General features: G+C 42.6%; 1 protein-coding gene across 2 annotated transcripts in view; it reads right to left on the bottom strand.

Moving 5' to 3' along the window:
- Nucleotides 1-25574, bottom strand: part of LOC123863631 (chondroitin sulfate proteoglycan 4-like) — a 59071-nt gene that overhangs the window by 13845 nt on the left and 19652 nt on the right. For both annotated transcript variants that reach the window (XM_045903410.3, XM_064596699.1), the window contains exons 5-8: nucleotides 22688-22864; nucleotides 14729-14927; nucleotides 11189-11320; nucleotides 2973-3145 (exon numbers count right to left, since the gene is read on the bottom strand). In XM_045903410.3, the coding sequence (XP_045759366.1) occupies nucleotides 2973-3145; nucleotides 11189-11320; nucleotides 14729-14927; nucleotides 22688-22864 (681 nt within the window). The remainder of the gene's footprint in view (nucleotides 1-2972; nucleotides 3146-11188; nucleotides 11321-14728; nucleotides 14928-22687; nucleotides 22865-25574) is intronic.

The raw sequence follows: 25574 nt of genomic DNA, 5'->3' as shown, positions 1-25574 counted from the left end.
ATTAAATCATTGTAGCACATTAGGATAAACATGGCAGCCAATTCTGGTGTCCCAGAAAAATTGCCTTCCCCTGTGAAACCAGTCTTTTGGCTACCGGGAGAGGCAAGGAACCTCTCACATTTCCAAGAACAAAAAGATAGTAACAGCCTTAGCTAGCATTTAGCTCGTGTCTGCTGCATGTGGAGCAGTGTGCTAGGCATTTTGTACCCACAATCCATGTTAATCCATACACAAGCTCCTAGAAGAAAGGACAGCCTGGTAGAGGGGAGCATGACCTAGGGTCAGAAGCCCTGGGTTCAAATCCAGGTTCTGCTGCTCCTGGGCTGTGTAACTGTGGGCAGATTGCTGAACGTCCCCATGCTTTAGGATCCCAGCCTGTAAGGTGAGATGATGAGTAGTAAAGAAGCAAGTTTAGGACAGCATGCGGGACGTGATGAATGTTCAAAATGGCTTCAATTATGATCACTACTGTTTTCCTCATTTTACAGATGAGGAAACTGGGGTTTCAAAGATATTTAATTTGCTCTAACTCACAGAGCTAATCCAGGTCTGATGTTAGAGGCCAAGGGACTTGTCCTCAGCCACGAGCAGTCAGCAGAAGATCAAGGAGCAGCAACAGGGCGCCCGATTCCTAAGTGAGGTGTTTGCCTCACACTCACACACCACGGGCAGAGAGTGTGGGCCACTGAGCTGAATTTCTACAGCATCTACATATATCTTAGATATTGCTTTCCGACGCAGGAATTGTCACGTCCAGGAGTATACTTGCATAAAAGACCTGATATACGGTTTGGTGCCTTAGATACAATAAAAGGAGCTTGCCTTTGTCCTCCGAGACAAAAGCACTAGGCTGCGCTGCTGGCACGGTGGGTGCTGGACTTGGGAGGAAAAGGCCTTGTGTGTTGAGAAGAGCCACTCACCTGGTCCATTCGAGAAGAATGAAGCTCATATCTCACCACACCTGACTTGTGGCACTTCCCAGGCTGTGCTTCCAGACCAGCCTGCCCCTGTCTCCACAGGAAAGACCAAGAGTTGGGCCCAAGGCTCCTGGTCCCAGACACCCCTTTGCAGGTCCCTTACAGCCCTGAGCCCCAATCTAACACCTCACTTGCACCAGCGACCACCTGCCATTGCTAATACCTTCCCTTGACACTTGCCTCTTGGTTCTTGAAGTGGAAGGAATAATGAGAGGAAAAATAAAATCTTAAAATAATTGGATTATAATCGATCAAGACTTTTACTGCCTGCGCCAGAGCCTTATAACTAGGTTGGGGTTTTAGTTCCTGTTTATAAGTGTGTTGTATTATAAAAGCAGTTTGTTTTCATAGGAAAAGGTATTACAAACAGTGGGTTCAGATTACCAGGCTAGCCCGCTGTGGTAGACTGTTCTGTTCTGTTCTGTTGTTCCAGTTATTCAGGGCCTCCTCTCTGTGCGATGACTGACTGTCCTTCCCCAACCCAATGACATCAGGTTTGCTAATGTGACTTTCTTTAGTCAGTGAGATGTGAGCATAAGTGACACATGGCACATCTGAGCACAACTCGAAGAGTCATCATGTGGTTCTACCCTCACTTCTTTTTCCTTTGCAGTAAATACAGCCACTGCCCAAGAGAGGGGCTGCCCTTTGACCTTGGGCCCTGGAATGAGGGAAAGATGGAGAGCAGACCCACAGCTACCCCACAGCCCATACACAGTATAAGGGAGAAATCAACTCTGTTATTGTAAGTCATTGAGATTTGGGAGTTACTTGTTACTGCAGCGTTAACTAGTGGATGCTGGCTACCATATTCACTACAGCTTAGTAGACTAGATTCATCTAAAATAGCATATATTTGCAATGAAAACTAGTGGAAACTCATGCTTAAAATGGTCACCATCTAAAAAAGTGGGTTTTGTTTTTTAAAGAACTAGGGTTAGAGCCAAGGCGTCTTTATAGAGCTGATATCATTCTTGTCATTATTCAAAATGCAAACTGACCCTGGGCAGGTTTTGATGCCTTTGGACACATTAAGTTCCTCACAGAATTTAGTTTTCGACCTAATTTATTTTTTCTTCCTCCAGAGGGCATCTGTAAACTAGAGAATTCATACTTCCTCTTTTTCAGTGCTACACTCAGAGCTTTTGCTAGCCTCATGGTCTGCGCCCTTAAATGCATCCCAAAGGCAGCTGCAAGGCCAAAGCCAAATTCAACTTTGTTACATCACACAGGAGAGAAATGGCATGAAGGTTAAAGGCAGACATGTGGCTCACTCTTACTATGTCTCTAAATTTGACTTTGGAGTGTTTTTATTCCTTAGGATGTAAAGCCACAGCCAAATCATCGATCAAATCTGTGTACACAATGTTTAAGAATGGAAAAAGCAAGAATTAGTTATATTCAAGAAGACCATTTGGGAACATAGACTTTTAGAAAATGAAATCACGTATGACAGTCAGTCACATTCCTAGGATGCAAAAGAAAAAAAAATACATATCAAAAGGCTTGAAGGCTTATCCATTTAAATAAAAAGGTATGTGGATGGTGGTGGTGGTAGAAAGCTAGTGAAGTTTAAAACAGATGGTTCTGGATACAGATTAGATACACACACATACAGATTTATGTGTATACGTATAACTATACTATGCTAAATAATGTATATAATTTTACATATTAAATCATATGTAAAATATGACATATCCTGCGGAATTTACTCCTGCGCCTCCGCTTTGGGTTTCCTTTGAAATCTTTCTTCATGATAAAAGGATTCCTTTTCGTTTATTAGACACAGAGTTTGAAGTTGCTTAGAGTTTTCTGACCATTGTGTCATGCTGTGCTCGCTACAAAGTGTTTGGTTTGAAAACCAGCACAGCTGAAATGGTCATTGCCTGGGCAAAGGGGCGCGTCGGCTGGGCTTAACAGGATGAAGACAAGCGAGGGGCCACCCTGCAGAGCCACCCAGCCCTGCCCAGCTGCACGGACCTCAGGACTCACCAGATTCTGCGTAAACACGGAAACATCCTCCGTGCTGTTGTCAGAATTGACTCGCACCAGCCTCCCGAGTCTAGGGGAACTTATAACCGTAAAAGTTACAGTTCTGTTTCCTATGCTGTCCGCGTCACTGGTCACAGCTCTCAGGTCACCAGATGAAAGGGGCTTCATGGAACCTAAGTGAAGATTAAAACATGCCCTGAAGTATGAGGCATAGGAAGGCTGCCAGTTAACAAAATGACCTTTATAGACCCCTGAAAATTCTGGAAAACACATGTTTATATGGGGGGGACAGGCTGGCAAGAAACTGGGCTGTGAGGGGCTAGTGATCCCCACGGCATCTATTTAAGGATGAGATTTGCTCCTGGGGCTGGAGATGAAGGAGGAAAACCTGATGAGATGAGCTCCTCAGTCCCTGCCAGTCCTGCGTGGCTTACTGATCCCCAGAGAAAAGACGCAATGCCAGTGTGTGGGGGCTTGGCTCAGAGTGCAGGAAGGGGAGCCGGCTGGGTGCCCCGAGAGAACCCGAGACAGCGCCCTCCCCCCGCCCCCCCCCCCCCCCCCCGGGGAGGACAGACGCACCCTGGCCTGATGGTAGCTGCAGGTGCTCAATGGAGTGTCCATCTGTGGACATCTGGGGGAGAGGTTGGCTCTTGAACGAACTTGAGACATCTCCAGAGGACCCCAGACAGGCAGGAGGAAGAACCGGGAACACACAAGTGTTTGTGCTAATTTGACCAAATGTGGCAACTCAGAGCTAGAGAGCCTTGGGACATTCAGGTTAGAGCAGGTGGTTCTCAAACGGTCTGTGGTGAAGGAGCAGTGTTTTCCCCCTCCCCCAATCACCCCTCTAATTTTCCAAAGAAGACATAAAAAAGGGCCAACAGGGCAGGGCCAGTGGCGCAATGGATAACGCGTCTGACTACGGATCAGAAAAAGGGCCAACAGGTACATGAAAAAGTGCTCATCATCACTTATCATCAGGGGAATGCAAACCAAAACCTCAATGAGATACCACCTTACACCTGTTAGGACAGCCATTATCAAAAAGACAAGAGATAACAAAAGCTGATGAGGGATGTGGAGAAAAGAAAACCCTTGTTTTGTAAATTGGTGCAGCCACTATGGAAAACAGTGTGGAGGTTCCTCAAAATATTAAAAACAGAACTACCATACGATCCAGCAATCCCAGTTCTGGGTATACATCCAAAGGAAGCAAAACCATTATCTTGAAGAAAATAATTACATATGTAAGTACATATATAATTTATATTATTCAGGCTTTAAAAAAGAATGAAATTCTGTCATTTGCGCCAACATGGATGTCGCTGGAGGGCATTATGCTAAGTGAAACAAGCCAGAGAAGGCAAATACTGCATGATACCGCTTACTTAAAAAAAAACAACAAAAAACTGAGAAAACCCAAAACCAATCCAGTTGAACTCATAGAAACAGCGGAAAAGTGGTTGCCAGGGGATGGGGTAATAAGAAGAGGTTGGTAACAGGTACAAACTTGCAGTTATAAAATGAATAAGGTCTGAGGATCTAATGTCTGACATGGTAACTAGAGTGGATAGCACTATACTGCATAATTGAAATTTGCTAAGACAGGAGAACTGAAATGTTCTCAAACACACACACACAAAAGGTAAGTATATGAGGTGATGGATGTGTTAATTAACTTGATGGGGGGAATAATCCTTTCATAATGTAGAGGTATATCAAATCATCATTTTGTATACTTTGAATAGTTTCAAATTTTGTTAATTATACCTCTGTAAACCTGAAAACCCAAACAAAACAAAACAAAATGTCTGAGCCCCTGGGATGGGCACTAGGTCCTGGGGCTCTGGGGGTGAGGCAGGAATGCCTGGTGATGTCAGCCTCAGGAACACAGTTGGGTCCCAGGTTCGGGACTGTCTTGGCACAATTTTGGCTGTTACATACAAGTACTCAGGTGAGGCTTATAACTGCCTCCCACATTTCTCTTACGTCTTTGCCACTGAAATTTTTGCAGACACTGCCCTCTTCCAGCTTCTGGAGCTGCGGGCCCAGGATCTGAGGTCACTCAGGAAGGCCAAGAGGAATTATTCTGTACCCACAGTCAGTGTCACATAAAGTCAAAACTAAGGCCCATTCTTTGTTACCTACCAACGTGGGTTTCCCTCATCCTGTCAGGTGGATCGTGTTTTCATGTGTGCAGTCTTTGGACACCCAAACTTCTCTATCTTCAGCTTTTTTTTTTTTTTTAGAACTTTCCCCCACTGTGCCTTCTTAATTATCTCCTTCGTATAAAGGATTCTAACTTTTCACTTATTCCTCCCTGTCCAGGGCTACCTTTGGCAGGTGGGGGATGGGAGGGACTCTTTCTTTAAAACAGTATCATTTAATTTGTCTTAGACTTTTGGGGGATAGGACCCACCAGAGATGTTCCAGGCCAAGAGTGCTTTTTTCCTCAGCCAGGGTATATTAATCCCTCATCCCCTTGTCCAGGTATCTAACCCAGAAGTGTTCCTAGGGTTTAATTCCTATTCGGACGTCATCTGGGCATGCTCAGTCAGCAAGACTAGCCAGCTCCATGTTGTAACTGCCTGATGAGCATCTTTTAGCATTCAGCCCAATTCTCGGAAAGCCAAACATCGCTTGCCCCCCAACCTACCTCATTTTATCCAAGCATTGATAGTTTCATCGGTAAGCTCCAGGAACTTAATTTGGGAAGGAGTTCTCCAAGGTGCCACCTAACTGTATATTCCATAAAGTAACCGTCCTACAAGAAGTGTGGTAATAAAAGGGCTCATAACCATATCTGTTTGGCAAGCCCTCACTCCATATGCACCTCTTAGAGATTTTGAAAAGCAAATCAGCATGTTACAGACTTTAAGTGTTGGAGTAAAGAAATCTACTTTATCCTTCTTTTATTTTTTTTATTTTTTATTTTTTTAAAGATTTTATTTATTTATTTGACAGAGAGAGAGAGATCACAAGTAGGCAGACAGGCAGGCAGAGGGAGAGGGAGAAGCAGGCTCCCTGCTGAGCACAGAGCCCGATGTGGGGCTCGATCCCAGGACCCCTGGGATCATGACCTGAGCCGAAGGCAGATGCTTAACCATCTGAGCCACCCAGGCATCCCTATCCTTCTTTTAAATACAGCATTTCTCAAACATACCTTATCTCCCATTGTGTTTGTTTCATGAAAAACAACCACCTCTGTAACAGCAAGAGATTCATGGCCACCAGGCTAGGAGGCCTTGCTCATTTCTTCAACAGACATTATCAAGTGTCTCATATGTGACAAGCCCTAATAAGGAGTAGAGATGTACTAGGAACAGCACAGATAGTCCTGCCATTCCTTTTGGATATCATGATAATCCAAAGAAATACAGATTTGTGTCCTCACTAAGAAGGGATAACAAGTCTCCGGGAGGTTAAACGATTTGCCTAATGGTCAAATGTAGGTCTCACTGACTCCAAAATGAGTATTTTCATTTTTTAAAAGATTTTATTTATTTATTTGAGAGAGACAGAGATAGCAACAGAGATAGTGAGAGAGAGCACGAGCGGGGAGAAGAGGGAGAAGCAGGCTCCCCGCTGAGCAGGGAGCCTGATGCAGGACTTGATCCCAGGACCCGGGGATCATGACCTGAGCCAAAGGCAGACACTTAACCGGCTGTGCCACCGGGGTGCCCCTCAAAATGAGTATTTTTAAAGTTGACGCTATATTGTCTACACTGTACTACTTTAAGCTCAGTGCTGGAATGATAACTGAGTTAGGAAATGTGATGAATCATTCAACAAATCCAACAGATTCTCCTCTCCACCTTCCGAACACGCTGCCAAACCTCTTCCCTGGTCCTCACCTCTGCAGCCATACTGTGCTCCCTTGTATGCTCCCCCCTCTTTGTTGCCACTCATTGAAATGCTACTCCCTCTGCACAGGCAGCTGAGGACCTCTCTAGCCAACAAGCTCTCCGTGACTATTCCAGGCTATGGGGAATTTCCCTCCCCTGAACTCGTGTTGCTCACCTAGTCTATACCACTCACTGGACCCTTAGCATATGTTATGCATGGTTAGTGTCCTGTTGAGGGTAAGTCTCCTATTTCCCCAATTAGTAAGCCTTTATTTTTTTTTTCCTTAAGGCTTGATTAAGCCTTTTCTTAGAGCTCTTGATTATCTCCCACTAAGTCTTGCAATATTCAAATCAGTGTTGCAAGACTAGCTGACTAAAAGGTTTTACAAATCTCTGCTCTAAACTCTAGCAACACACTGTGATTTCCTTCTGCTTTCTTCTCTCCCTCCATTCCCACCACAAAGGACAGATGGCCCATCAGTGAGATGTGATTCCCTCTATAGCATGACCGAACCCCAAGGGGATTGAAGTGACACAGTCTGCTATGAATACCCTTCACTGATCAGCTACTGTGTAAGCTTATATTCTAGACCAGTTTGACAAAACTCTCAAGGTCAACCCCTCCTCAACACTCTTTGTAAAAGAGCCAAGTACCATTTGGATATGCAGAAAAACTAGGTCCTAAGACCACAACATGTTCTAACATGTCACGACTAAAGATAAATAAACAAATGCATTTCATGGTAGCATTCAAGGTGAAAAACTGGTTATAAAATTTTCTGGGGAATAAATTTTGCAGGAAGAAGTAGAATGTGAGTATATGTGTGTGTGTACATATGTGTATATGTGTATTTATGTATACCCATGTATATGCAAAATAACGAAAATATACATTGAGTAGACATTTTTTCTTCGTTCACACACAAAGAGTTCATTTAGAACTGCAGTCCTTCCTACTTTGAAATAACTGAGTTAAAAAATGACTTTCAAATTTGGCAGGGCACAGAAGCGATGGTTAACCTTAAAATATTCAACCGTTCAGTATTCTTATAAGTATTTTGGCTCACCCGACAAATTCTTACAGGTCTCAAGTCAGGGCCACTTTTTAAGACTAAGTCGACAAGGAAGGCAAAAGAGCCCGGCCAAAGTCTGCCAGGCTGCTGGAGAGAGTCCACCTGGTATGGGATCAGTGTGAGTAAAAATAAATGGGGACTGATGCTGGGTTGCAAGATTTTCCTACTCAAGGGAGTGAAACACACAAAATGTCTACGTCATCATTGCTGTTTATTAAATTGCTATGCGTATTTTCCTGGTTGTGTATATCAATCCGTCAATAATATCAAGGAGACAAAAATAAAGAGCCTCCATGATGACTGCATTCTCTGAGAACTGGTATTCTAAAAATTGAGACGGGCCTGGAACACAGGCATGCCCAGAAAGGAGAGAAGCTGCCGTGATTCCAGCACAAGATTTGGGGTTGGAGTTGGCCCTCGCTCTTGGGGCTTATGATTCCTGTTAGTTATATGGCTTTGAAACTGCCTGAGCCCCAGTGTTTTCTATCAACATTGCATCATGCTCAAACAGGGATGATGCAACTTACTTTTATATACATTATTTCACTGAAATCCTTCAAACAATCCAGGGCAGTAGACGAAAATGTAAAACACAACAAAAGCACAGGTATTAATAGTATCTGGATGTCCATTCTAGAACAGGAATAGATTTCCTGCTATTATGGTTCTATAAAATCTATTGTTCTATAAAAAGGAATACAATTTCCCTGATATTTCAGAACATATGGGTCAACTGGAGTATGACAAGAGGCGTAATAGCTGACAGCTACACCTGCAATCACACAGGAAGGGGGTACAGAGCCCCCTCCCCTCTCAGCCAAAGTACCGCCTAACAGACGAGGGAGGCAGAGGTCACTCAGACCCTGCTCCCTGAAGGACCTGTCATGATGGGGGAGGTGCGGTCCTGAGAGAGGAGGGAGAGTGTCATCTGTCATCATCCCCCCCCGCCCCCGCCCAACTTCACAGAGCAGCAGGGACCAACATCCTCGGGTGGCTACTGTAGAAGCAGGCTGAGCAAGGCTCACTGCGTCCCTAGAGAGAGGAGGAGATGTGGTCATCGGAACCACACCCATGCCAGGGACTTCTGGTGCAGAAACAAGTGGGCCCCCACCACCCGGGACATGAGGAGAGGAAAAACCCCAAGGACAACTGGACCAAGCGAGCCATAAGATCCATCCCAACTCTAAAACCTGTGACTCTGCAGGAGTCATTCCCACATCCACTCGAGTGGAATTTTATCAAATGTACCAGCTGCCTAATGGAAATGGACACGAAAACCCATCATCCCGCTGGCCAGATGCTGGAGCTGGAGACAAGGTAAAACCCCGGGGACGGAGGGCAATGCAGGAACCAAGAATAACAGACCACAGGTGCCAGCTAGGGACAAGCTTGGAGAAAGGAGCCGCTCACTCAGGGTTGGGTCCAAATATTAGACAGAGGGCTATGAAAACTCTGTTTTGCATAGTTCCACAAAGGTGACAAGGGAATTTGGGCCACTTTCATATATTTTTCTTGCTAAACTAATATTCAGTAAAATGGGCGCCAGAAACACAAAACTTTCTAAGCTGTAGTGGCTATAACTCCCCTTTAAGCTGACACAACTCTCATCAATTACTAACCCAAAGTTGAGCCAGAAGAGATGAAAAGTGTTTCATCTTTCGCAGCAGCCAGATTTACTCTGATTTTAGAACACTTTTTTCCCGGTAGGTTACTACATTTTTCAGATTACTAGGTTGTAGTCGTTTGCTTATTTTTAAACACTAAATGGCACCCTCATTGCCTTGAAAAATATCGATAGACACATCACAGTTATTCCCAGAGAAAAATTATGGAATATAAAAAGAATCTGGAATAGAAGAATCTGGGTTAACGTATCTTTAATTGGCTTTTAATAAGATTTCTTTTCATGAGCTCAAGTGCTTAAGGCAACTAAAAATTGCAACATTTCTCCTCAAACACTGTGTTTCTGTTAAAGTTACAGTGATTTTTCTCCGGGTCTACCTTAGAAGGATGCGAGCTTTACCCACCATTTACCGGTTGCACTGCCAAATGACATCATCTCTCTAAGCCACAAATCCTGCCAGATTCCTGTAAATATATCACCTACCTCACATGTGTGTAAGGAGTAAAAAACGAGTACCTTCCGTGCCCAGCCCCATGGATCTCAATCCTGGCTGTACTTCAGAATTACCTGGAACTTAAAAAAATATAATGATGGCCAGGCCCTATGGCAGAGACTCCCCATTCAGCTGGGGTAAGGTGAGGCCCAGACATGGCTATTTTTAGAAGCTTCCTGGTTAAGAACAACTGGCTTAGAGTGACCGTAGAATAACCATAACTAATAAAGTGATTACTATCTTTCTCCATCTCTGTTTGGTAACATGTATCAAGTAAACAGGTCACTGTGTAAGGGCCTTTTTTTAAAAAAAAACCTGTAATATAAATTTTATTGTTTTCTGTTCAGTCTACCTCAGTGCATTTTTAAAAAAATAACAAGTTTAAATGTTTGTTCTTCTTTTTTATTACCCCTGCCATGGGGTAAATCTTTCCCTATCCCTGCCATGAGGGTACTGAGCCAGAGATGCTCACTTTGATTTTTCCATCTCAGCCAAGCTGAGATTCTGGGCCAACAAGAGTCCAGAGGCTTCAGGGCCCTAAAGCCAACACTCAGTGAAATCCCTCACAGTATCCATGGATGCACAGGGTTTCTATATTTAGAAAAAGAAAATCCAAGATCTCGATGGTCACTGCAGAGCCTGGTTCTCCCTGCTTTGTCAAGGACCCTACAGAGAAAGTACGGGAAGAGTGCATGTGGATCATGGGCCTCCTCCCCCGCGGCCCTTCACCAGCACATCCTCTCTGCCAAACAATGGAGGGCAAAGAGAGAGGAGGTAGACAGAGACAGTCTTGCTTTTGCTAAATTCCTGCAAAGAGAGGATTCTTTCTGGGACTTTATAACTGTTGTTGGTATCACTCTATGGTAAACGGTGACACTTTTTTACCACGCAGGTAGAGCTTTCTGAATAAATTGAAAACCACTTCACCCCAAATGCACTCAAGTTAAAATCTGACCTGGAAGGGCGCCTGGGTGGCTCAGTCGGTTAAGTGGCTGCCTTTGGCTCAGGTCATGATCTCGCAGTCCTGGGATGGAGCCCTGTGTCAGGCTCCCTGCTCAGCAGGGGAGTCTGCTTCTCCCTCTCCCTCTGCCCCTCTCCCTGCTTGTGTGCTCGAAAACTCTCTCCCTCTCTCTCTCTCTCAAATAAATAAGTAAAAATTAAAAAATAAAATAAAATCTTACCTGGAAAGATGCTCAGTCCTCGGTTTACTTCTAAGCTAAGGGTCAGGGTTCGAGCCGTGATGCTAAAAATTTGTCGTGGTGCAAAGTTCAAACCATCAGTAACCTGAAAATTAAAGCCTCCTGACATGGCTCCTTCAAAAGAAGAATTACATTCTGGTCACTTTGGCTGTTCAGCAAAAGCCACCCACTTTCACCCTCTCTCCCGCAAAGCAACCCCTATCAACTAGAGAATGTGTAAATAGATCACTGAACTCACCAAACCAAATATTGCCAAAATGTGAAGTTAAAAGAACAATAATAAAGGTTAAAATGCATATTTCCTCCTCCCCTTTCCCCCTTCCCCTCACTCCCCTCCCCGTGACCTAACAAAAGAAAGCAAAGGTATTACCTCTAAGAAATTTTAAAAAATCTTTTTAAACATATTTATCACCTGCATTTTCCTCCTCTGGAATGCATGCATGTCGTGCGCACATACACACACACACACACACACACACAAGCAATTCCTGAGATATTGATAATGCTGACTTAATAATACCGAAAATCAAAACTAGGGGGAAGTAAAAACACTTAGCCCCTCCCTCCAAATAATTTCTAATTATTCACTGATCTCGAACTAGCTGTTTTCTGCTAAGGTGGTAAAGAGTGGGGAAAGACCCAGGCCAGCTTCTGTTGAATTCCTGCAGGAAGAGAACGGTACTCCCACAATGCTGTCAAAGGATTAGTGATATCAATAAAGTTATCAAATAACTTAGGTGTGTCAGAGAAATTGAGACAGGCCCCCTATGGCTCCCGTCCCCAGGAGGGCTTTCCCAGGCTGACTCACAAAGCACCAGGCGAGCTCACGATGTAGCCTGATGTTCGTATTCCCATCACCCTTTGAAAATGTTCAGCCAGCAGTAAATCTGGAGGCCCACACGTCTTTGCATCATGTAATGGGTAGAAATGTTCTCTTTGTTGCCCTCAGGGACATGTGGCAAGGAACAAAGAAGGCAGGGTCAGACTCCGCAATTACGTACAAGTACTCCCTTATAACACAATTTAATAAACGGCTGGCTGACGGCTTGACAGCCTCTTGAGTTTCTGTTATCTATGCACACCCAGAGTTCCGAGTCCTCACAAAAAAAGGTTACAGACTTTTAAAAATTTCCCAATACACTCAAGAGTCGTCGTTTTTAAAAAGAGAGAGAGAGAGAGAGAGAATTCTGAGTCTGCTTAATTTCGAACAGGGGCCCACAATCAAATTTTGTTTGCTTGCTTGTTTGCTTGTTTTTACTAGAAATAGCACTCTGACGTTGCATTTAATGAAACATGAAATGAGGGAGAGAATACTTTCTGCCACCAGGCACTTTCCACATTTCATGAATCCAGAAACAACGTGGAAACAGAATCAAAAGGAATCCTATCAAAATACATACTAGAATAGTGTCCTGGGAATGGCCTAACTTACCACACTAACTATGACCAAAGAGAGGAAAGGAGGGAAACATGAAAGGAGGGGAGACCTGTAGATTTTCTGTTGCACAACCTCAGATCTTTCCGACAGTACTTTGCAAAGGGCGGCCTTAAATCACACAGCCTCCCCCATCTTGGCTTTATCAACCTACTTAGGTTGTTATGTGAAAAATGAATTAGATTAGTGGTAGAGCACTTTGCAAATATAAATGCTAAGAGAGACTAATTAAACCTAAGCCTTTGTTTGGGGCTGATAATGGACAGATGTAGCAGGAGAACCAGCTGGTCTCAGCAACAGCCTCGTCTGCGCCGGCCATTACTACCTCTGCTCAAGGAGCTTGCCTTTAACTCTCCTTCCTGCCTTTTTTTTTTTTTTTTTTTTTTAGGAGAAATTATTTCCTCTACCAGCCAAAAGTGAACCTGGATCTGGTTGTTTACAAATAAATAAATCCAGAGCCAATTTTCATTTTAGTCCTGCAAATAGTGAGTGCAATTCTTTAACCTGCTCTGTCCTTCAGTGGGTGGCAGGCAGCGGAAAAAGCCCAGCTGCAGGGTGAGCTCAGCTTACATCGTTCTGAGCCTCAGTTTCTTCATCTCTAAGATGGGGTCACTGCTCCACATGGCTCAGAGGACTTGTGCAGAGTAAATGAAATGGGTCATGTGACCGCACCTCCTGTGATGTCAGTGTGGGCCAGAGACTCAAGGATTCCTTTTCCTGGCCAACTGCATCGTTGCAGAAATCTGAAACTTCCCTTGGGGGAGTCTCCAGAGCAGTTCTCTCCATTTTGAAAATATAATCCTTTCAAAAAAATAACCTTTCTAGGCCTTCATCTAATAATACTTGGATTGTTGGTATCTAATAATCAAAACCACACAAAATTTGGAGAAAATTTCCTATTACTTCAGTACCTCTTTAAATGAATTGTATTTTATTAATCGGCACATCTGTACACATTTAAAAAATGAGAACATCCATACGTGGAAAAGATCATCTGGTCTAGAAACAAGGCTTTGGTACATATGTGAGTAGATTTAGTATCTTGTTGCAATAAAATTAACCTCATAGGTCCCCAGGCTACAGGTTTGGAACCACGAGTTGAGAGCATTCACATAGTAAATTATTTTCAGATTATTTGGGGATTCTTTGTATTAACTGCAGAGATAATCAGGAAAATACTACATTTGAAATTAGAAGATTTTTTTTATCTTTATTTTCTTGACTATATTTTCAAAGAAGTTAATAAAAATGGCTGACCAGCTATGACTGGTAGCTTTCCCATCATGCCCCCTAGCTCAGGCACCCCCAACCCCCGTTAACTCAGCAGCCCAGGAGTGGGCTCCTTCCCCTCTCCATCCGGTGACAGGGGCAACCTGGAAACAAAGCCAGACTGGATCACCCCTTCCTCAGATTCATAGGAGCTATTTGGCTTGCTGATTAACAGAAGGAAGAAAATAAGCCTTTTAATGTCTGAGGCTCTTAGAATTACAGCTATATTCATTCATTAGTTTATCCATGTGTTCATTTATTTTACAAATATGTTTGTTTTGTTCACTAAAGTATCCCTAGCATCTGGAACATGACCTGGAACATAAAACTATTCAATATTATTTCATTCTTTCAACACATTTTTATTAAGCACCTACTTGTTCTCGTCACTCTTTGAGGTGCTGAGGATCTCAGAGCAAACAAAACAAAGATCCTGCTCTTGTACCCTCTAGTGAGGAAGACAGACAACAAACAAACAAAGCAATCTATACTACAATGGCAGGAAGTCAGTAAGGGATGGAGAGGGACCAAGAAGAGATGCTATTTTAATGGGTGGTCAGGAAAAGACTCTCTGGGAAAGTTGTATTTGAGCATAGACCTTACATGACCATGTGAGTAAGCCATGTGTGAGTTATAGGTAGTCTCTGGTGTTTGCTGTCATTAGCCTTACTACAACATGCCACTTAAAAAAAATTACAGACCCCAGAAAGTTTTTCGATGGCTTGTGGTTTTCAGTCACCAACTCCTAGGTTTGACTATCATGTTAGCCTGTGATTCAAACACATTTTAGTTTCGTATTACTTTTCTCTATGACATACCAGTGTGTACAAACACTAGCTGGCCCTTGTTGATTTGGGCCTGGGTGAAGTTCTGGATGCTTCGGCCAGGAAAGGACTGGAGAGCCAAATGCCCATTGCTGGGTGGAGTGACCCAGTAGGTGAGGTCCTGCGGGGAGGAGTCCTCATCTTCCGCACAGAGGTCATCCCTGGTAATCTCAGTGACAGAATTCGCCCACACCTTAAAAACAAGAGAAGCACAGATCTTGCAAAGACCAATTCCAATCACGACACATAAGTAAACTGGATAGCTATGCGACTCTGGCCTCTTGCACAAAGATTTAGAAACTAAAGCAATTCACTAGAGCTTTTAAAGCATGAAGATTCTTTTTTTTTTTTTTAAGATTTTATTTATCTATTTGAGAGAGAGAGAGAGGAGCATGAGCAGGGGGAGAAGCAGACGCCCCGCTGAGCAGGGAGCTTGACGTGGGGCTCGATCCCAGGACCCTGCGATCATGACCTGAGCCGAAGGCAGACGCTCAACCAGCTGAGCTACCCAGGTGCCCCTAAAGCATGAAGATTCTTAATTTAAAACAGACATATAATTAAATACCAGATGAAATTCAGGGCATGCTATAGTGTTTGTTTAATTTGTGAGGTTTATAAGGTCCCCCCAAAATAGTATTCATAATTATTTATTCAAAATTCATTATTTAAAGTGAATACTTATTTCTATAAAGTATAATAACAATAAAAGATGATGGTAACTAAGCACCCTCTGCATGCCTGACATATGCTAAATATGGAAGCATAGGTGAAGATTCTACACGGAATCTCAGATCATCACAGAACCTACTCACAGGGCTGATTTAAGGATTTCTATTCACCGTTTTAAGAAGTGAATGATTTCATCAGCTCTTAAATATTTGAGGGAAAACACATGTTGCACATTTTAAGAATTTTCCTTTATTTTACCTGTCTTGCAGGAAAACACATATCTGGTGCCTATCTGCTGTGCTGATAGCTCATCTACAATTATTTCTGAGTAATAGTCTCTATTTTCCAATTACATTTAAAATCTATTTACCTTGCTTAAATATCCTAGTTCCACAATTCATCATTTATTGAGCATCAACTATGTTCCAGGCAACGTCCTAGGTGCCTGCAATCCATCAGTGAACAAAACAGAGTCCTATCCTCACGGAGCCTACATTCCAGCAGGAGGGGATGAAGGAGTACAGGGAACAAACAACAGGCATAGTAAAGAAATGAACTATACAGTCTGTTAGAAGTTCACGGGCACTATGAAAATAATGTAAAATAAAGCTAAATAAGGGGCTCAGGAGTGGGAGAATGTTAAATCAGAGGCTCATTTGACAAAAACTGGAAGGAGGTGAAGGAGGAGCCACGTGGCTATCTGGGGAAAGAACATGCAGGCAGAGGGAACAGCCCTAAGGTGGGAGCCAGCCTCATCCGTTTGAGGAGTAGCAGGGAGGTCAGTATGGCAGGAGCAGAGCAAGTGAGATGAGGAGGACAAGAAAATGAGTCAAAAATGTAATGGAAGGCTGAATCCTGCAGGATCTTGACAGCCACTGTAAGAACTTTGGCTTTTACTTGAGTGCAATGGGGAAGCATCATAGGGCTTTAGGTGAGGAGTAATTTGGTCTTAACAGAACCCTGTTGCTTCTGTGTCAAGAACAGACCATGGAAGGCAGGGGTAGAAGCAGGGAGACCAGTTAGGAAATGACTACCATAATCCTGGAAAGAGATGAGAGAAGAGAGTGGCCGGAAGTTGTTGAGGTGGTAAGAAGTGGTCAAGTTTTGGGTGTGTGTTGAAGGTAAAGCCAACAGGCTGTCTGACGAATCGGACGTGGTGAGGTGTGGAAGAAGGAAAGGTGGAGGAATGACTCCATGGTTGGGACCTCAACACCTAGAAGGATGGAGTTACCATCAACTGAAATGAGGAGAGTGGCAGAGGGGGTGGATTCGGGAAGTAAGATCAGGAGTTCAGTTGTGAACATGTTGAGCTGAAAATGCGTATTTAGACATTGAATCCCATTTGAAGGAAGGAGGCTGTTTTGAGTTTCTATAATCATGCAGTCACATGGTATTTGACAAACACTAAAAATGGGTGGCATTATCACTAACTAAATTTTCACATTTCTATCTGTATTTATAAATGTCTTCCCTATAGAAACACCATGCATATTTTCAAGCTTATGTCATTCTTTGCTCTCTGACTAGAACCTTATCATCTTCTATGCTTGTTACCAACTTGTTTAAAAATTCAATCCTAAGCAATTTAATAGATATCTCTCTGGTCTAAAAGGCTGTTTTCCTTAGTAGCACAGGGAGTTTATGAAATATCTTAATTCATGCTCACTCATTATCTAAAAACTATTTAAACAGAATTTGAGAAAGGAATATCAGAAAATATATAAGATAGGATCCTACATTTTCATATGAGGCATGATATGCCACGTTAGCTATGTAACCTTGGGCACATTTCTTAATTTACCTATGCCTTAATTTCCTCATTAGTAAACTAGGAATGATAGAATTATTATGTGTAATGAGTGATTTAAGATATGTAAAGTACTTAGAACAAGCTTCACCTGGCAGATAGTAAGAGTTCAATAAATATTAGCTCTATGTTACCCATCTTCTTCATCAGATTCAGTTCTGAAGATAAATATGATTTTTTAAAGACATTACTTAAAAGTCATTCGGAGTGTCCTGATTACGCTTATTGGAGCCATTCTCTAACATGTACTGTGGATTTTGTTTAATCCCACAGCATCGCTCCATAATTTGGGGTGAGATAGTTCATCCGTTTCATGATTGTATTGTTGATGGATGCTCCTATATCTTGGCTTTTGGAATATGGCCACTGAGGATTTTTCAGCCCTAAACCCTAAGGACATCAGTTTTTTAATAGCTACCAGAAATGCTCATCAACCTAATGTTCAAATTATAAGGTTTTGGTCTTCAGTTAATCCATGGAAAGCTACAGTGTTTATAAAATACACAATTGGACTATTTAACAAAATTCCAAGGCCAATGATTCTACTTTTTCACTTTTTACATTTTAAAATCCATCCGTGTATCTTACTTTCCTTTCTTTAAGAACTCAAGCTGATTTGGAAAAGTACTGCCATTCTCTTCTCGTGACTCGTAGATACTCATTTTTTCCAGCACTGCGCACACAAAAGCTGGATGAAGCACGTTTTCCACTGCAGCTACTCTTCCGTGCAACTCTGCTTTTGCCCCCTCTTGCCTCTGGAATATACCATCTTTCAAAACAAGTCAAAAACCGGCCAGTCAAAACAAGAGCTGGTAACTTTAGGTCTTTATTTCCACTCAAATCAAATTTAGTTCAATTAACAGCCCCACTGCTTTGGGCGAGGCTTGATTTCGTGCCAAGTCATTGGTCATAGCAACTTCAGGTAGATGGGGAGAAGAAAAACAAAGGTTGCAGACCTGAATGCAGAATTAAAAGTGATCTAAAGCCCAAGAAATAATGGTTTAAGGAATTCATATTTGAAAAAATAATTAGCACATTAATTGGAACACATTTTTAAAAATTCACCTTTAACTTAAACAGAAGGTCAATGGGATTTAGAAACCTAATTATAATCCAATATAATCCTAATTATGACTCTAATGTTTAAAAACCCAGACCTTTGTTTTGAGTTTCAGATGAGGGATGTGAAATGTTTATAAAGTTACTATCCCACTGTCTGACCCTTCTAAGCCTTCCGTCAAAATCTCAGGCTTTGCTGCCTTAATTCTTTCACTGTCCCTGGCTCTCAACGCTCTTTTTAGTGATGACAAGTGCTTATCAGAAACAAACAAATGATTCTATTTTTGGTGTAAAAGACAACAACAAAACAAAATGTACAGTATTGAAAGCCAAAGTTGAAAAACAGGAAAGTGAAGCCCCCTTGTGGACACAAATACATTTGATCAGGTATGCACCAAAATTTCTGGTGATGCTTGAATACAAAAGTACTCAGTAGAGTATATTTCAGAGTAAAATGCAAAGGATTCATTTCAGGAGTTGGTCTAACCCCAATTCCTAACACCAGTCTGTCACATCAGAAATGATTCCCTGCACCACTGAATGACTTTGGAGACCAGCCAGCCACAAGTTCTGTGGCTAAATGAAATGTTGTTGAAAGTACTTTAGGAGAAAGAAGTGTATCCTATGCTAGGATAGAACGGTTAACATTCAGATTTCTGCCTTTGAACTCCTATCCAGAATCTGAGATGCTATCAGCTGGTCTACCCCCTAGGCTCCCACTTCCTTTTCCCAAGTAGACTACAGATAACCCTTCTTGCCACTTGCTCCAAGCTCTGATGACAAGTAAGGAGTCTGGGTAGTCATATGGGATAATCTGAAGGTCTTGAGAAAGTTCTGTTTGAAAAGTCAAAGACAGCATAGAATCTCAAGACTATGATGGTTAATTTTATGTGTCAAGTTGACTAGGCCACGGGGTATCCAGATATTTGGTTAAATATTATTCTGGGTGTTTCTATGAGAATGGATGAGATTAACATTTTGGATGAGATTAACACTTAAATCAGTCGACTGAGTAAAGCAGAATTATTCTCCCTTAAGTGGGTGAGGCTCATACAACCAGTTGAAGGCCTAAGTAGAAACAACCACCACCACCACAACAACAAAACCAACTGATCCTCCTGTGAGTAAAGAGAATTCTTTTCTGTCTGACTGCCTTTGAACTGGGACATCAGCTCTTCTTGTTGACCTTCATATGGGAACTAAACCATTGGTTCTCCTGGGTCTCTTGCCTGCTGACTAACCCTACAGATCTTGGAACTTGCCCACCTCCATAATCACATAAGCCAATTCCTTATAATAAATCCAGATATATATATCTTTACACAAACCAACCCACAACTCAGTCATGGTTTTGTTGTCAAGGAAGATGAGGCTCAGAGAAATTTTGCTTAAGTTGGGCAATTTACAAACCTTGAACTCTGGTCTTCTAACTTCAATCCAGAATTTTAAAGACAGAGAATGCGATTCTTACCAGAGAAATAAGTGAATAAACTCAGAAAGAGCCAGAGTCAAATGACCACATCCATGGAAACTGGGAAGTTGCACCCTTCCTGGCCTAGATCCAGGCTCTCCAGGGAAGAAGGTAAGAATAAAGGAAATGGCCCTTGCCCCCAGCGACTGTTCCTCTTTTCTTGAGAGAAACACTCTGGAATAAGGATGGGGGAAGGGGGTGTGGGCAAACCGCCTGAGCAAGCTCAAGGTTCTCGGCAGAGACTGTATTTCCCTAATTTAAAGGGAAGACAGAGACAAAGGCCAGCGCACACATTTTTTCCTCTCACAATCTAATGTTCTGAAGATCTTAAATTGACAGGAATATTTCAATATAATAAAACTATTATTAAGTTGAGGGTGCCTCTTATAACTAATGGCACCTCAGAACGGAAAGCCAGACCCACAAGGCTTCAATTCCTTTTCAGAAGGAAGCCCAAGAGTTCACTGCGTTATTCCCTGGTCTTCCTCTCCCTCAGCCGGCTCCAGCTCTTCTCCCGTATCTGTCTAGATTTTAGCTCCCTCCCATGGATCTTTCTCATCCTGCAGTTTCGCACCACACGGCAAAATGCCCAACTCCTCTGCTGAGGTTCCTGGACGAACACATATGTGTTCAGTACAATTGCTGCGGACCTAGTCCCCGAAGTCCACGTGAGGGGGAGCAAGAAGCACCACGGCTTTGGGGCTTTTTTCTTCATAATAAAGACAGCCCTTGATCACGTGGATGCACTGAGAGAGCTTGAGGCAGTCATGAGTAGTGGGCCAAGCGGCAGAGAATGGTGGTGAGACAGTCAGACTTTTCACACCTTCCCTTGGTGACTCTGGGCCTCACTGCTCCTATTATGATGAGGACATCAGGAACAGCAGTTGCTTTGAGGGTTGTGAAAATGACACCACTTCTGGAAGATGTTCAGTACTGTACTCCGTAAGCCCATAATAAATGTAAACTTTTATAACTGTTCTTAATAATCATTGATGCCTACGATCCCTCCCTGGAGCCAACAACCTAGTCTTAGACCGCTTTGCTGAGAATGAGTTCAGTAGATAGTAACACCACAAGAATCTGTGAAAACAGAGGTAGGCCTCCAAATGTGACCAGCTAGAACGTCCCATTCCCAGGCTGTCTAGACAATGACTGGAGTAAACTAGAGATAAAGCGACACGTTCCAAAGGTATAAACACCATTAGTTTTTCACTTAAAATACAGAGGCTGAATAATGAGCCAAGCCATAAAATACCTAAAAGCCCTAAAAAGCTTATTCCTAAATCCAATTATTTTGAGCAAATAAAAACAGATTTTAAAAACCCCAGCCTGTTTCCATGCTTAACAATATAAAATTTTCTAGTTAGATAAGCCCCCGGTGAGTGCTATTTGTGTCCACCTCTTCTGCATCTCTTCTGACTACCCAATCTCCTCTGGACTTCTAAAGAATCTATTATTAACTATTTACTCTCTTGAGTGTGTAAACAAGGCTGACGTTGTCCAAAACGTATGTGGGACGATTTGTCTCTGCCAAATTTCAAAGTGAACACCTTCAGATTCCCACGTCTGGGCATACCTGATGAATGTGTCCCCTAGAGGCTGAAATGTGCGAGGGGTCATTTCTGGATTCTTCCAGAAATGCAGCTGTACTAAAGGAAGAAAGAGCCAAGGCAAAAGCCTGGTCTCTGAAACATGGGCCAATGTTGGGGGGAAAATGACAGTTTATATTTTCATTTACTCATCACTTCAACAAATACTTCTTGTTTGTTATGTGTCAGTCATTGCTGGAGAGCCTGAAAAGAGGCATGAAAAAGCCATCAGGCTCCTGTGCTGTCACTCTGTCCTCAGCCTGTCATTTAGCTGTCATGCCATTTCCTCCTCTGTCCAATGAGGGAAATGGTAGGACATCTCTCAGTGAGCTAAAAGCCCTTAGAGTGATACCTGGCACACAATAATGGCTAACAATGATTTTCTGAGCACTTACTATTGTAATACCTATAACTCTTCTCCAAGCCAGCATAGCATTTTCATGCCCAAGTCCTTAGAAGAAGGGACAGTATGAAGGAGTGATGTAAGACCAAAAAAATCTACTGAATGAAAGCTTTGGGATCCTTGAGTGTAAACTGGCACAAATGGGTTCACCAGCATTGACGTAGGTAGTGCTGGTGTGGGAGGAAATGGTGCCATAAGAGCCAGAGGGACTCCTGCGCATCAAACCCTTTGTGTGGCCAATAGAAGCCATGACATTGCTTCAGGTTCCCACATCAGGACAGGAGCCAAATGGTGGACACCATGTGGTTGCCAAAACATGTTTAACTGTGAGTGCCCAAGAAGCACCCCCAGGGGATTCTCAGAAAGAGTGAAGGGTGACGGAAGTTCCCAGAAACAGCAAAATACCATCACATGATTGTACAGTGTTTTTTGTTTTTTTGTTTTTTTATTCTAATACTGGTTTAGCCTTGGAGTTTTTCAGTAATAATGTTACCATTTATTGAGTCCCAACCACACCACATGTCAGGAACTGTGGGAGAGTTTTACAACATTTTCTCTTTTATTCCTCACAACTCTGCCTCCATTTCCTACCACCTTGATGAGAGCACACTGACGGACTAAATAATTTGCCCAAGGTCACACATTCAATACCAGGGAGCTGATTCTCACCTTCCCACCCTAAATAGGAAAGGCCATGCCTTGGGGAATACAGTGTGAAGGACACCCACTCAAGAAATACAACAAGACAGTAACTCATTGGGATTCATCATCTTCCAACAGTTACCCAACAGAATGTCCCAGTCACAACTAACATTTATTTAAAACCAGTAGGAATATGTTAACCGTACATACCTAGTTCTATGTCTTCTTATTTAACATTAGAAATAATATAAAAGAAAATCAAATTGGTAGCCCTAATGTTATTATGATAAATCAAAAAGCACAGAGCACTTACCTGAAGGATTTTGTTGGTTGTTATTACTGGAGCCTCATCATTTATGGATTCCACAGTTACAAAAAGAGTTCGGGGCAAACTCTGTTTTCCAAGCTCTGAGCTATTTGCAAAGATGGTGAAATTGTCAAGAAGCTCCTCACTATCATCATGCATGTAGTAAATCAATTCATTTTCCACCTATAACCACCACCAACAAAAATCACCAACTTATTGAAATGTGATTTAAAAACATGAATAAATTGCTATAATCCTAATTTTTATGTCTCTCTAAAACACAGAAGCATGTGTTCATCCTATGAGGTTTGATTCTGACACTCAGAGTGGAAATTATGATGGACAGGATAGTTTTCATGAAGTGATGCCACATCCTAGGAGTAAGTTTAAGGAGGAATGGAGCAATACAGCACATAGCGTAGGAAAGAGAACACCGGACTGGTAATCAGGAGACCTAAGTCAAAGGCTAGTTCTAACACTGAAACGTGCAATAGGTAAGTGATACAATCCAGCTGTTCCTTCAGTGGAACAACACCCACTGAAATTCAGACTCTACTTGTTTACTTACAGTGACTAATTTTTGAAGTTGTGGATTACTTTGTTAGAGAATTCAGAAAGTTAGGTTGAGGCTCTGAAGCTTCTACCCTTCTACCCACTTGTTGGGATTTTTGTTGTTTGGAGACATCTGGACCAGGGCAAGTATTAAGTTTCCCCAGACTTCTCTTTTCTGAACTAAGCATGCATTATGCCTTTAACTGTTCTTTGTATGGGAGACTATACATGCTGCTTCCTAATCCTGTTCCTCCTTCAGAACACAATCATTTTTTGGTGCATCTCTTAGCAGATGCTACCCATAACTAGCTACCAAACACCTCCTGTGGACAGAATATAATGAAATATATCAAAATCAAATTTTTATCAAGGCAGATTTCCTTTACAGGTCCCCTGTCACCAATAACACAAACGGCAAACATTCACTTTTATCCTTGTTAGATTTCATTTTCTAATTTTCATTCTGAAACGGTCATCAAATGAATTAATTATTCCTCTTGGATTTGTAATAACCACAATTTTGATCAGAATGCCTTTCATGTCTTTAAGGGTCTGATGGAAAATACTGAAGAGCACAGGATCATAATTAGAGACCAAGAGAATTTTCAAGCTAGAAGGGAACTTGGTTTCAGTGAGTCTGTGACCCAAACATAAAATGGCAGAGAACTTCCAAAGCCCAACAGGAGTAGTTGAACTTCTGAAAAAGTCTCTGGGGTTGTGTTTGTTTTGATAGAATACTGCCAAAAATTTTAACAGTTCAACTTTGCCCGTTCCTATGGTGCACTTCCTTTGAGCAAATACTTTGGATCTCTCAGAGGTGTTTCTGACAAGAGTTGAAAAGTTCAGGAAGAGTCTCAAGGGAAAGTTGTGGCCATTTGTACACAGGTGCTATGAGAATTTCTTCGGAGTTCTGTGGGCAGAGGAGTTCCAGACCATCATAGGCCTGACCACAAGTTCTGAAACACAAGCTACTTGAAACTAAACACAGAAGACGGCATTGGTCAGAATGTGAGAGAATTTGAACCTAAAGTGCTTTAGGAACATAGTATTTAATTCAAGTTGCCTCCTCAGTATCTTTCCTGGAGAAATATAGCATTTCTTCAAAGGAGTGGCACTCCCCCAAATTACATGCCACGTAATATGTATTAATCTAAAGGCAAAGAGAAGATTGGGTAGGGGTTTGCCTATTTCTCGACTTCTAACACTAGAAAAATATCTGCTGACCTGAAACTGAAAGATATAACAAACTTGTAGAAAATCTTAGAAGACTGAAAAGTATTGGGTCCCCTGTCACCAGTCATGTTCAGGGCATAGGGTGTCATGCCTCTGCTCACCTTCTCCCTCCCTCTTTGCTCCCCACCTCACTCAGGGTTAAAGGTGAAGTAGAAGGCCCTCCCATGCCGGACCTCCCTACCCTCATTTACAGCTCTCCCCCCATGGCATGCGGTCCAGTCCCACTAAACCCCTCGCTGCTCCCCACACAGCTGTTCACTTGTTCTTCCCTCTGCCTGAATGCTCTCCCGCCATGTCTACCAGGCTCACCCACCCATCACCTCCTGTCTGTCTGAGCTGTCTGTTCAGATGCTGCCTTCTCAATGGGACCTCCCCTGACCACTTGATTTGAAACCGAACAGGCACACACACACCCCCCACTGAAGGCTCCAGCACTTCCCAGCTCCCTTTCCTGCTTTATTTTTCTCCATAGCACTAATCTTCACTCGACATGCCTTTTATTTCACTTATTTATTTTTTCTATTGTCTCTCTCTGCCTCCTTCTTTCCCCTCCAGTGCATCGGGGCACAGATTATTGCCGGGTTTGTTCACCCCTGTATCCCCACTCCTTACAACTGGCATGCCTGACACATAATAGATACTCAAAAACGATTTGCTGAATGAATGAAGGGCAAACATGGCCACGGGCTCCTCCAAGCCACTCAACACTCTAGCCACCAGTTGTTAGGGGTTAGTGCTACTTTACATGAAAACAATGATATCTCAAAACCTGGAGACCTTAGAGTCATATAGGAAGAGAAAGTACGAAGGGGTCATCTGGAAGAGCAGGGACACATGACCTTGACTGTGAACAAGGCTACACAATAACTCAGATCCTAGAGGGAGCACACATACGTGACATACAGATTTCAACCAACCATTCTAAATGCATACTTCTTACAAAGCACAATCAACAATGAATTGACCAAGACAGGATGAAAATTTAGTGCTCAGTCTCTCACCTAGCATCCCTGAGGTGAACAGTATTAAATTCAACTTGCACCAGAGCAAGTGGTCATCTTGGATGGTTTGTCCAGCCTTTGAGAAGGAAGCCATGATGAAGAGATGC

Source organism: Mirounga angustirostris, unplaced genomic scaffold (assembly GCF_029215605.1).
Source record: "Mirounga angustirostris isolate CCGP_5_RB_7025 unplaced genomic scaffold, mMirAng1.0.hap1 SCAF_7, whole genome shotgun sequence".
Lineage (NCBI taxonomy): Eukaryota > Metazoa > Chordata > Mammalia > Carnivora > Phocidae > Mirounga > Mirounga angustirostris.
The sequence above is the reverse complement of the archived record's forward strand: the minus strand, read 5'-3'. Positions and strand labels throughout refer to the sequence as shown.